Source organism: Penicillium cosmopolitanum, assembly GCF_028827165.1.
Source record: "Penicillium cosmopolitanum strain IBT 29677 chromosome Unknown utg000006l:49.0-5199605.0:1.0-5204138.0, whole genome shotgun sequence".
NCBI classification, from domain to species: domain Eukaryota; kingdom Fungi; phylum Ascomycota; class Eurotiomycetes; order Eurotiales; family Aspergillaceae; genus Penicillium; species Penicillium cosmopolitanum.
Genome location: NW_026622676.1, coordinates 4,971,452 through 4,982,207, shown reverse-complemented (window position 1 = coordinate 4,982,207; position 10,756 = coordinate 4,971,452). Strand labels below are relative to the sequence as shown.

General features: G+C 52.2%; 6 protein-coding genes across 6 annotated transcripts; 5 read left to right on the top strand and 1 right to left on the bottom strand.

The window, feature by feature from the left end:
- Nucleotides 1-72: 72 nt before the first annotated feature.
- On the top strand, nucleotides 73-1,884 carry trm6 (tRNA 1-methyladenosine methyltransferase subunit GCD10; the record flags this gene model as incomplete). The annotated part of the gene is made up of 2 exons (XM_056631035.1): nucleotides 73-158; nucleotides 255-1,884. 2 exons carry the CDS (start codon nucleotides 73-75, stop codon nucleotides 1,882-1,884), a joined length of 1,716 nt encoding a protein of 571 aa, XP_056490337.1.
- Nucleotides 1,885-2,331: 447 nt separating this feature from the next.
- On the bottom strand, nucleotides 2,332-3,225 carry N7509_006397 (actin-related protein 2/3 complex subunit 3; the record flags this gene model as incomplete). The annotated part of the gene is made up of 6 exons (XM_056631034.1): nucleotides 2,332-2,379; nucleotides 2,438-2,516; nucleotides 2,576-2,688; nucleotides 2,750-3,024; nucleotides 3,117-3,162; nucleotides 3,220-3,225. 6 exons carry the CDS (start codon nucleotides 3,223-3,225, stop codon nucleotides 2,332-2,334), a joined length of 567 nt encoding a protein of 188 aa, XP_056490336.1.
- Nucleotides 3,226-3,473: 248 nt separating this feature from the next.
- Nucleotides 3,474-4,888, top strand: N7509_006396 (replication factor C subunit 3; the record flags this gene model as incomplete). The annotated part of the gene is made up of 5 exons (XM_056631033.1): nucleotides 3,474-3,601; nucleotides 3,659-3,746; nucleotides 3,805-3,979; nucleotides 4,043-4,426; nucleotides 4,482-4,888. The coding sequence occupies 5 exons, from the start codon at nucleotides 3,474-3,476 to the stop codon at nucleotides 4,886-4,888; spliced, it is 1,182 nt and encodes a 393-aa protein (XP_056490335.1).
- Nucleotides 4,889-5,813: 925 nt separating this feature from the next.
- Nucleotides 5,814-7,253, top strand: N7509_006395 (Histidine phosphatase superfamily clade-2; the record flags this gene model as incomplete). Its single annotated transcript, XM_056631032.1, has 1 exon — nucleotides 5,814-7,253. One exon carries the CDS (start codon nucleotides 5,814-5,816, stop codon nucleotides 7,251-7,253), a length of 1,440 nt encoding a protein of 479 aa, XP_056490334.1.
- A 384-nt stretch (nucleotides 7,254-7,637) lies between these two features.
- N7509_006394 (Clr5 domain-containing protein) lies at nucleotides 7,638-8,069 on the top strand (the record flags this gene model as incomplete). The annotated part of the gene is made up of 1 exon (XM_056631031.1): nucleotides 7,638-8,069. One exon carries the CDS (start codon nucleotides 7,638-7,640, stop codon nucleotides 8,067-8,069), a length of 432 nt encoding a protein of 143 aa, XP_056490333.1.
- Nucleotides 8,070-8,981: 912 nt separating this feature from the next.
- Nucleotides 8,982-10,614, top strand: cwc27 (putative peptidyl-prolyl cis-trans isomerase; the record flags this gene model as incomplete). Its single annotated transcript, XM_056631030.1, has 2 exons — nucleotides 8,982-10,382; nucleotides 10,435-10,614. The coding sequence occupies 2 exons, from the start codon at nucleotides 8,982-8,984 to the stop codon at nucleotides 10,612-10,614; spliced, it is 1,581 nt and encodes a 526-aa protein (XP_056490332.1).
- Nucleotides 10,615-10,756: the final 142 nt, after the last annotated feature.

Genomic DNA, 10,756 nt, shown 5'->3' with positions numbered 1-10,756 from the left:
ATCAGCACTACTCTTGCGCCGGTAGATATTGCATCCAAGTCGACAAACCTGATCTTGCCTGGCTGGGTCGTCATGCATTCATTCATACCCCCCAATCAATTTGTGGCTATCAAATTGCCCTCCGATCAGACTCGCATCGTCAAACTTGTCCCTGACTCGTGAGTCCCCGTCTCCCGTCCCATATCATGATATCGAATTTCTTCCTGTCGCAAAAGCCTTCCCCTCCACTAACCAACACACTCTCCCTCGCACAGTCTAGTTCAATTGGGAAAATACGGTAGCTTCCCTGCCAACCAGATTATCGGACGACCCTTCTACTTCACCTTTGAAATCCAAGACACCGCCGAAAAGGATGGCTATAAACTGCGGGTCGTCTCAGCCACCGAGCTGCACGCGGAAACCTTGATTGAAGAGGCCGAGGCAGACGGCGAGGGGGAGGATCAACCAGAGGGATCAGAGATCCCCATGCGCACCAACCGCCAGATCGTCGATGATGCTTCCACCCAGACACTGACCCTGCAGGAAATTGAAGAGCTCAAGAAAGAGGCTGGTGGGGCTGGAAAGGAAATTATCGCGAAGATTCTGGAGTCGCATACCGCTCTGGATCAGAAGACTGCTTTCTCTTTGGCCAAATATACGCTTCGGAAGCGTCAGAAGTATCTTAAACGATTCACCGTCGTACCATTGGACGTCAGCACACTAGCCAACTTTATGCTGGCCGAGAAAGATGCGACGAGGACGATGGAATTGCGGGACGAGCACATCGGCCTTTTGGGCTGCTTCGGTAATGTGCATTATGGTGGGGATTCTCACAATGAAGAGTCAACAACGGATGGTCTACCCACAACCAAGCCGAATGGCCGGTACTATGTGGTTGACGAAACCGGTGGTCTTGTCGTGGCTGCCATGGCCGAGCGCATGGGAATTCTTTACCCGCGCGATGAGGAAGAGGACGAGGACGATGGAGAGGAGGAGGAAGCCACGGATTCAAACGAGCAAAACCCCACTGGAGAAGACAGCAATGCAGAGGCCCAGGGTGCCACTTCGACCTCCAAGCGCAAACGGCCTCAGGCCATGTCGGCGTCTGGAAACACCATCACCGTTGTCCATGCCTCCTCACAACCTAATCTCTCACTATTGAAGTACTTCGGTTATGACATCAACACACCCGATGAGAACCACCCTCTTCACACCCACCTCAAGACTGTCACCTGGCTCCAAATGCTCGACCCAGCAGTGGACCCAATCCTATCCAACCGACCGGCGGAGATCCCACCAGCGGAATTAGCAGCTTTGAAGGGCAGCAAGCGCAGCGCGTATCACTTCAAGCGCAACCGATGGGAGAGAATTAAGAAGGTAGTGGAAGAGGCCCGCGCGGGAAGTTTTGACGGTCTCGTCGTTGCTACCCTGTTGGAGCCTGCCAGTGTATTAAAAAACCTGGTCCCACTGCTCTCCGGCTCAGCCTCCGTCGCTGTCTATTCCCCAACCGTCGAGTCCCTGGTCGTTCTGATGGACAAATACTCTACTACCCGGAGAACGGCATTCATCAACAATAAACGGGACCTCGAAGCCCAATCGACCTCTGGGCAGACCGATATTGACCTGTCCTCGTTATATGAAGAGTTCGAACTGGATCCCACCCTCCTTCTCCCCCCGACACTCCACAGATCACGCGTCCGTGCCTGGCAAGTGCTTCCAGGTCGAACACACCCTCTCATGACCGGCCGCGGTGGCGCCGAGGGCTATCTTTTCCACGGCGTGCGCGTGATTCCCACAACTGCGAACGTCCAGGCCGCAGGCACATTCCGGAAGAAGCGAAAGCTGGAGCAGCAGACATCAACCCCGACCCCGACTACCGATCAGGATGTCGAAATGGCATCTTAATCTGCATCAATACCTGGAGTTACCATTGGACAAACATAAAAGGTTGTACGAATATAACGATTCACCAAGCTTGGATGAATGTAGAGCGAGGCACGTCAATAATAGAGTAAATTATAGAATCGAAATCGAAATCTCGGACCAGGAAGTAATTGGTTGGCGCAGTATGTCGGTGGTGAAGATAGGACTGGTAGTAGATCGCCAGTATTAGAGATTCACACGCTATAGGTACTGCTTGGTATTCTACCCAGTTTTATAGTTCTATACTCACTGGCAGTACCCTGGATTGTTACTAGTAGGATCGAACAATTTGTATAGGTAGAAGACTAGTACTAGTACTAGTGGATTGCGGGCACGCTAGTACAGGGTTGCCAGAAGCGAAGCAGTTGGAAAAAAAGGTTCATTGATGCGCTGAATTTCATGAAAAGATATACACCCCCTCTATTGCATTTACAGGCTCTTTCCCATGAACTTTCGCTTTGTGAAGCTGAGCCAAAACTGTGTTGGTGTTAGTGATACTCCTGGTCTTGGCAGAGGGAGCATTAATTCCACGTACCTTCGAAGGTCCTTCTCCACCGGGGTATAATCTGGCGTGTAGTCGCACGGCGATTTCCTGTCGCACCTGCGAAATGTATCTGGAAAATCACAATCAGTTGGAGGGGAAGGTGGTCCAAGTATGGAAGGGTAAACAGACTGTCGGAGGCTCTCCGCATCCTGGCGGTCGCGTGGGGGCTCAAAGGCCTGGTTGAGAGGGAAGGAGACGTCGCCGGGGATGGAGAAGTTGTCGAGGGCGGCATTGATGAGAGCCTGGTGGGTTTAAACGAGTCAGTGATGTCCCCTTGCGAAAGGCCACGGGTAGCTTATTTACCTTCTCAGCATCACGGGCAGTCATTGTCGGCTTGACCTTCCCAAGACACTCGCTGACGAACAGAGTGCCATAAATGAGCATGCGATCAGCAGGGCCATTGATCTCGAAGTTGCGGAAGAGCACATTGGCGCGGAACAGGGACAAAATCTCGTCAACACAGTCGTAGGACTCGCTGTCGGGGGCGACGTCGATGTCGGCAGTGTTAGGGGGAAGGGTGGGGAGAGTGTATGCAGGACCGCGGGTGCGAGTGCGGAGGGGTAGGATAGGGAAGTTCCCTATAAAGGAATGCAATGGTCAATTTCGGGGTTCTTGTTTATTGGAGATGTGTCGCATTGAAGGCAGCAAGTTATTTGGCGGGGCAGCATACCAATCACGGGGACATCGCGGTCCTCCAGGAAGATGGAGTGGTAGGCCTGTGATCGTCAGCATCTATCTCCAAAGCAGTTTGTTAACCGGATTGTTATCCATACTGGCATGGTAGATATGTAGTGGTGGGGGAACGACTGGGGGGGGGAGGATTGGAGTTGGAGTTGCGGAGGGCGGAGGTGTTGAAGCAGGCGAGATGTCATCCGGTGGATCCCCCCATGATTGAATGATTTTCCGCCCCGAGAGCCCCCCTCAGCTCTTTACGCGCGGAACGCGTCAAGCTTGACTTTTCGCGATTTCAATATCTATATCAACCCTCCCTACACACACACACACACACACACACACACACACCATCATGTCTGACATTGAAGATCAAATGGATGTCGATGCTCCTAAGGAGGTCCAGTTCAGTTCTGACAATGCCAGTGGGAAGAAGCGTACAGCGGCAGACCTTCCTGTGGAAGCTCTAGATAATCTCCCCTGGTATGGAAGTGTTACTCTAATTTGGCGAAGGGAATCACACACTGACACCGTGGATAGGGTTGAGAAGTATCGTCCCAATTCACTAGATGATGTTTCCGGTCACCAAGATATCCTTTCTACCATCAATCGCTTTGTCGAAGCCCATGTATTTTCCCCTTCGCCGGGCAACATTGATTACCATTCAAATATTAATGATTCTGCAGCGACTACCCCATCTCCTTCTATATGGCCCTCCCGGAACCGGAAAGACCTCAACCATCCTAGCACTTGCACGACGGATATATGGCACAAAAAACATGCGTCAGATGGTCCTGGAACTGAATGCCAGTGATGATCGTGGTATCGACGTTGTTCGGGAACAAATTAAGACCTTTGCCAGTGAGACCATCTTGATTCTACTGTTGAGAATTAGGAGGGGGTACTGACGGAGAATGTTTCTAGGTACCAAACAGATTTTCTCCATGGCTCCACAAGCTGACGCCGGTTCTAAGCTCGCCGGCTTCAAATTGATCATCCTGGATGAAGCAGACGCCATGACCTCTACCGCACAGATGGCACTCCGTCGGATTATGGAACGCTACACAGCCAACACACGATTCTGCATTATCGCCAACTATACACACAAGCTCTCCCCGGCGCTGCTATCGCGTTGTACGCGCTTCCGATTCAGCCCTCTGAAAGAGGCAGACATCCGGGTGCTGGTGGACCAGGTAATCGAGAAAGAAAAGGTCCAAATCCAACCTGATGCGGTGGATAGCCTGGTCACTCTCAGTAAAGGTGATATGCGACGAGCTCTGAATGTACTCCAAGCATGTCACGCGAGCAGTAAGTTTTCCTCGGCTGTTGCCAACCCGGGGCACGTTGTCTGACCTGAGCTTAGGTATACCTCTACCCATGCGCGATGCGCCGAACGCCCCCCGACTCGAACCCGAGACAATTACCAACGCCACGATTTACGACTGCATTGCGGCTCCGCACCCGGCCGATATTCAAGAAATCATGCGCACTATCCTTACGACCAGCGACGTGACCTCGTGTCTCAATACCGTTAACACATTGAAGTCGAATAAGGGCCTGGCGCTGGCAGATATTCTCTCGGCATTAGCGGACCAATTACAGCAACTCGAGGTACCGGCACAAACACGCATCAGCTGGTTGGAAGGATTGGCAGAAATTGAGTGGAGGCTCTCCGGGGGTGGATCCGAGACGGTCCAGACCGGCGGACTGGTGGGAGTGGTTCGGAATGGGTGTGAATTGATGGGGGAGAAGGGAGTTGGGCTGGCATGAGATATGAGGTATGAGGCATAAGATGACAGTCAACGTCTTTTTCTACCAATTGAATGGGCTCGCATTCAATTTACAATTGGGAGTTGGAGATATCAGTTCAATGCGATGGCAGCGTCCCAGAATTACTAGTATATGTAGTTCCTACTACTACTAGTATAAGGTTATATCGTATACAAACTGCATCCTATCAGTTCAGGGTACTGAGTATATACTCGGGAAGGATATTACTACCAAGAAAAGGAATGCCGATGCGGGCGACCCGGCCAGACCGGCAATTAAAATGAATGCCAGTGGGCAAGGTTAAACCTGCCTGTATGGAGTAGTCTACTAGTACTAACTACGCTGCTCGTAGTCCTCTGCCGAGTCCCCGCTTGGACCTCACCAGGGTCAACTACATCTCTCCATTCTCCACTTTTCACCTCCCCACTCTTGCTAGCATAGGGTTCAAGTTTCTTATCGCTTACTGCTTTTCCTACATTTCCGCGGTTTCAATTAGCTAATTGCAAGTCCGAGAACTTCCACTTGGCTGCAGTAGCCTCCGGACTTCCAGCCAGGTTAGTCGTCGCCCCCATCTTATCCTAGTCTTACCCTAGCCCAATTCACCAATTCATGCCTCTAACCTCTTCTAGGGTCCCGTTCCAGGAAACTTTGCACCACTCACCACTCGCATGCTTCTGGATTAGCTTCTGAAATGCTTCGGCCGACTCCGCTGCCCCGCTTATACACTTCCTGGCACCCGCGGGACGTCCAAAAATCATCCAACCACCTCCGCGGATCAGCATGCAATGCTCGTCCGCTGACCACCCCTCCAACACCATGGAGCAATGCGTTACATTCATAAGAACCAGTCCAGACCCCCCGGTTTTGCTTCTGTTGTTCTGTGTCCCGCTCGGCTTTTCTGTGCATCGTCAATCCCCTCCCCAAAATGCGTGCCTCTTTCCAGTCCGGCCTGCTGTTGGCCTCGCTCTCCGCGCCATTCGTGGATGCCGAGCGCGTGCTAGGTGCTTACATCTACTCGCGCCATGGTGATCGCACCCCCAAGGTTTTCGGTAACACCGCATTGACCGTCCTCGGCTACCGTGAGGTCTTCAATTCCGGTTCCTACTACAATGGCCGGTACATTGCCGAAGACGACTCGACCTTTCACATCCAGGGTATCAGCAACTCCACCGTTAAGGCTAAGCAGATCAGTGTCACCGCGCCAGATGATTCGGTGCTGCAGAACTCGGCCACTGGCTTTATGCAGGGTGTCTATCCTCCCACCAGCCAGAACGTTGACACCCTGAGCAATAAGACCAAGCAAGAGGCCCCGCTAGGTGGCTATCAAATCGTCACTGTCGGCACCACCGATGCCAACGCCGACAGTGAGGGTTCCACCTGGCTGCAGGGTTCGAGTGGTTGCTCCAAGGCCACTGTCAGCAGCAGCTCCTACTATACTTCCCAGGAGTACCTCGACTTGGAGGCCTCCACCAAGGACTTCTACCAGTCGCTTGCCCCCGTGCTTAAGGGTGCCTTCGCTGAGAAGGATATGACCTTCAAGAATGCCTACACCATCTTCGATTACTTGAACGTTGGCCGCATCCACAACGAGACCAAGCCCAACGTGACCGATGCTCAGTGGATTCAGCTGCAGTCCCTGGCCAACAACCAGCAGTTCAACCTTGCCTACAACTCCTCCGAGGCCGATGGCGTCCGTGCCATCGACGGCAAGGTTCTAGCTGGCGAGATTCTTTCCAGCCTGAATGATACCGTTACTGGCGACGGCAAGTTCAAGCTGGGTGTCCAGTTTGGCTCGTACGGCACTTTCTTCTCCTGGTTCGGCATCATGCAAATGCCTGCTGCGTCCGTTAACTTCACTGGCGTGGTTGATTATGCATCGACCTTCGCCATCGAGCTGGTGACCGACGAGTCTGGCACCGATTTCCCCTCTTCAGACAAGATCAACGTGCGTTTCATGTTCCACAACGGAACTGTCAGCGACTCATCTGAGCCTACGATCTACCCCATGTTCGGTTTACCTGAATCTGAGAAGGTCATCTCTTGGTCCAAATTCGTCTCCGAGACCGAGAAGGTGGCCGTCACCACTGACACCGAGTGGTGCGATATCTGCGGTAACACCGACGGCAAGTGCGCTTCCTCCGGCAGCACTGACTCAACCTCCACCAGCTCCACCAGCTCCGGCGGTTCAAGTGGTGGTGTCTCTCGCCCTGTTGCCGGTGTCATTGGTGCTATGGTCACTCTGGCCGTGATCCTGGGTCTAGGTGCTCTCTTCTTCCTGGTTGGTGGATTCACCGTTGCCAAGCGTCGCAAGGGTGGTCCCGAGATGAGCAACGCTACTGCCGTGACTGGCGATAAGAAGGCTTAAGAATTGGAAAGATTTCGTTCTGAGTGGGGATATAATGGGGATAGAAAAGGTGATGGGTATCACTGCGTACTGTGTTGTCGAGTGGTATCTCCCAGGTCTGAGACTAGCCATTGTATGGATTTGCACGAGTAACGACTGACGGGTAAACCGATAATAATATTGCTTCTATTTACTTTTATTAATTTCCAGAGTAGTAAGCCATGGACCTCAGGATGTAATAAACTCATAATATAGGATAATCTCATATCTCATAGAAGTATACCCTCACGCTAACCCTAATAACCTCGGGTGGCATCCCGCGGATTGACCGCCTTCCCGCGTCTTTCTGGGGTCTCCCCGTCTTTCCTTTCCCTCCATCCTCTTCTTCGTCCCCTCCCCACCACCATGCCGCGTCAACAAATTAATCTCGAGCCCTACCGGGACGAGATTATCGCTCTCTTTCAACACGGTATCAGTAGCGACTCTATCAGCCGCACCCTTGAGAGTCGATATAATATTCAAGTCAAGGAGCGGACCATCCAGTCCCGCCTCCGCAAGTGGGGTATCCGCAAACGAAGCCGAACAACAACCGCTGATGAAGCCCTTCATGCACGCATCAAAATTCTCTTTGTGCAAGATAGGTTGACCGATAAGGCCATGTTAAAGCTCCTGCGCCAAGATGGCTACGACATCTCTGAACGAACCCTGCGTCGTCTCCGGTTCCAGCTTGGCCTCCATGCAAGAGCCTCGCTGGAGCATGAGCGGGGTCCCCTGATACACCTACCGTTGCCTGTATCCGTCCCAGTCTCGGTCATCGCGAAGGGGGTGGAAGCTTGATTTTGCATTGCTAGAGCTCCGGTAGGCTCGGTGCTCTATGCGTCTGCTGATGAAACCCTCCCCCCTCTCGCAGGTGTTTTCCGCCGTTGTTCGATCGACACGGCACTTCTTATCTTTCCCTTATGCGCCACTATCTGGGTCCTCGAACCTAGTAGTACCTTCTTTCCCTACGCGACAACTGAAGGATCTCCGCCTGAATGGCCAGTAGTCAAACCGTCGCTGCTGGCTCAACCGATGCTACATCAACGCAGCACTTTCTCATCCCTTCTCGCCCTTTATGCGCCATGTCCTCGCAATGGGGTCATTCTTACTTACTCCTACTGGTTTCATGTTTTAACATTACAGCCGGTGGGAGTATTGATCTTCGATTGCTCGTCTCCTGCACCTCACCACCTTGTCAACTTCGGTTAGACAAGAACCGAATTACCATAGCGCCATCACGACATTTACGACCGCAGCATCCTCGATTTTTGTTCTTGATACCATTTCGCCACGGACTATATCGACACTTGCTTTTCCCATGCGACAAAAACTAAATCCGACGCGCCATCCAATCTAACCTTGCCAAATGCGACACAGCTCTGAGGAGCAATGACTTCCGATATCCTGATAGACGTTTGACAAAGATGTATCGTATCTACTGTATAAAATCTAGTCTATCTGGACCATGATAAGTGGCCGGAATGTCAACAGAAAAGCAACTGTAGTCTGTCATTGCTTGTACGCAAGTACTTCGCTTCATAACCAAAAGTCACGTGCCATGACGTCCGCTTTTCTCGGCGCATCTTTTTGCCAAAGCTGCGGACCTTGATATTCCACCTCGTCGCCATTGAACATTTCCGCGTGGGCTCTGGGCTGTGGGCTGGTTTCTGATTCCATTTAACCCAATTTAAGCTCCGCATATACTTCACCATGTCCACACAATATGCTAGCGAGCCAAATCCCACCGCGTCCGTCACACTAAACACCACCATCGGACCCATCCACATCGCCCTCTTCGCGAACCAAGCTCCCCTCACATCCAAGAACTTCCTCCAACACTGCAAAGACAACTACTATGCCGGAACAATCTTCCACCGTATCGCGCCCGATTTCGTGATCCAGGGAGGTGACCCTACGGGAACTGGATCTGGCGGAACCTCCATCTACGAATACCCCGAGTTCGAGTATGACCCCGAAGCCCGCGACCCCAGTGAACGGGTTGTATTGCGCGATGAGATACACAGTCGACTACGCTTTAACCGCCGAGGACTGGTCGGTATGGCGAAGAGTGAGGACGGGTCATATGGGAGTCAATTCTTCATCACGCTGGGTAATACTGAGCGCGAGATGAATGGGCAATGCACACTTTTCGGACGATTGGAGGGCGATAGTATTTTCAACGTGCTGAAAATTGCAGACGGTGACCGTGTGGAAGGAACCGAGCGACCAATCTATCCGATCAAGGTGACTTCCTGCGAGGTTGGAGAATTAGGCCCGCTAGCCGGCAAGTTGAAGGATAGGAAAATCACATCCACAACATCAGGAGGGGACAAGCCCGCGTCCAAGAAAAAGAAGAAGCCAGCCAAGGGAGGCAAGGCCCTGCTCAGCTTTGGTGGAGACGAAGGTGAAGAAGAAATGCCTATGCGTCCCGCAAAACCCAAGTTCAACACAAAGCTCGTGTCAGATGTCCCGGGCGGCATCAGCGAGTCCCAGAAGGAACCAAATACCCAATCGAAAGAGTCGAAGCAACGTAAACGGCCACGCTCACCATCGCCGCAACGATCTCCGTCCCCACCGCGCAAACAGCGCATCAAGACACCAGAGCCAGAAACCCAACTCCCACTCCAAGATCCGGAATCGCCTGCTCGATCTCGCTCTCCACCTGCTAAGGAGTCCAAGGTCTCTCGAATGAACGCCGAATATGCCTCCCTGAAAGCATCCATGCGTCGAAATGTGGAAACTGGCCCGGTCGATACCAGCCGCAAGAAGACAGCATTAGAAGCCATGATCCCTGAAACGGCAATTCGAGGTCGTAGGCGACCCCCTCCTGGCTCGAATGGCGCAGCATCGGGTTCTGCCCCCAGAAGTGCTGCAGAGCGGGATGCGCTGCAGATGTTCAATGCATTCAAGGCGAAACTGGAAAGCGCCGAGCCCAAATCCTCAACGAATTCACATAACAACGGGGATTTGAAGGAGTCAGGGGATTCCCGAAAGCAAGATGACGATGACGAGGAGGCCCAGCTTTGTGACTTACATTTCATCGCAAACTGCCAATCCTGTCAGTCCTGGGATGATCCCGAGGAGGCGGACGATGATGCGGGCAAAGATGATGTGGGATGGTGGAGCCATGAATTACGCTTCAATAAGGATACTCTCAGGCAAGGACCTGAAGTGGAAGAAAGAGAATCCTGGTGATGTCGACTCGCTAATGGTCATTGATCCGCGAGAGAAGGAGAAGGATTTGACGAGTGGTGGGCGGAAGCGAGGGTTGCAACGAGATCGGGAGAGAGAACGAAAGAAGGAACGTGCTGGGGAGTTGGAATGGGACCGAGAAAGGAAGTAGAGGGGATGAGAAGTAGAATTAGTGATACCATGTCTTCTGTTCTATTCCAAGGTTGGCAATCTGGGCATGTACCGTGCCATTAAACCATATAATGACAGATGTAAATGCCATCTTATCTACCACATGTTTAGATCGTAGTTCG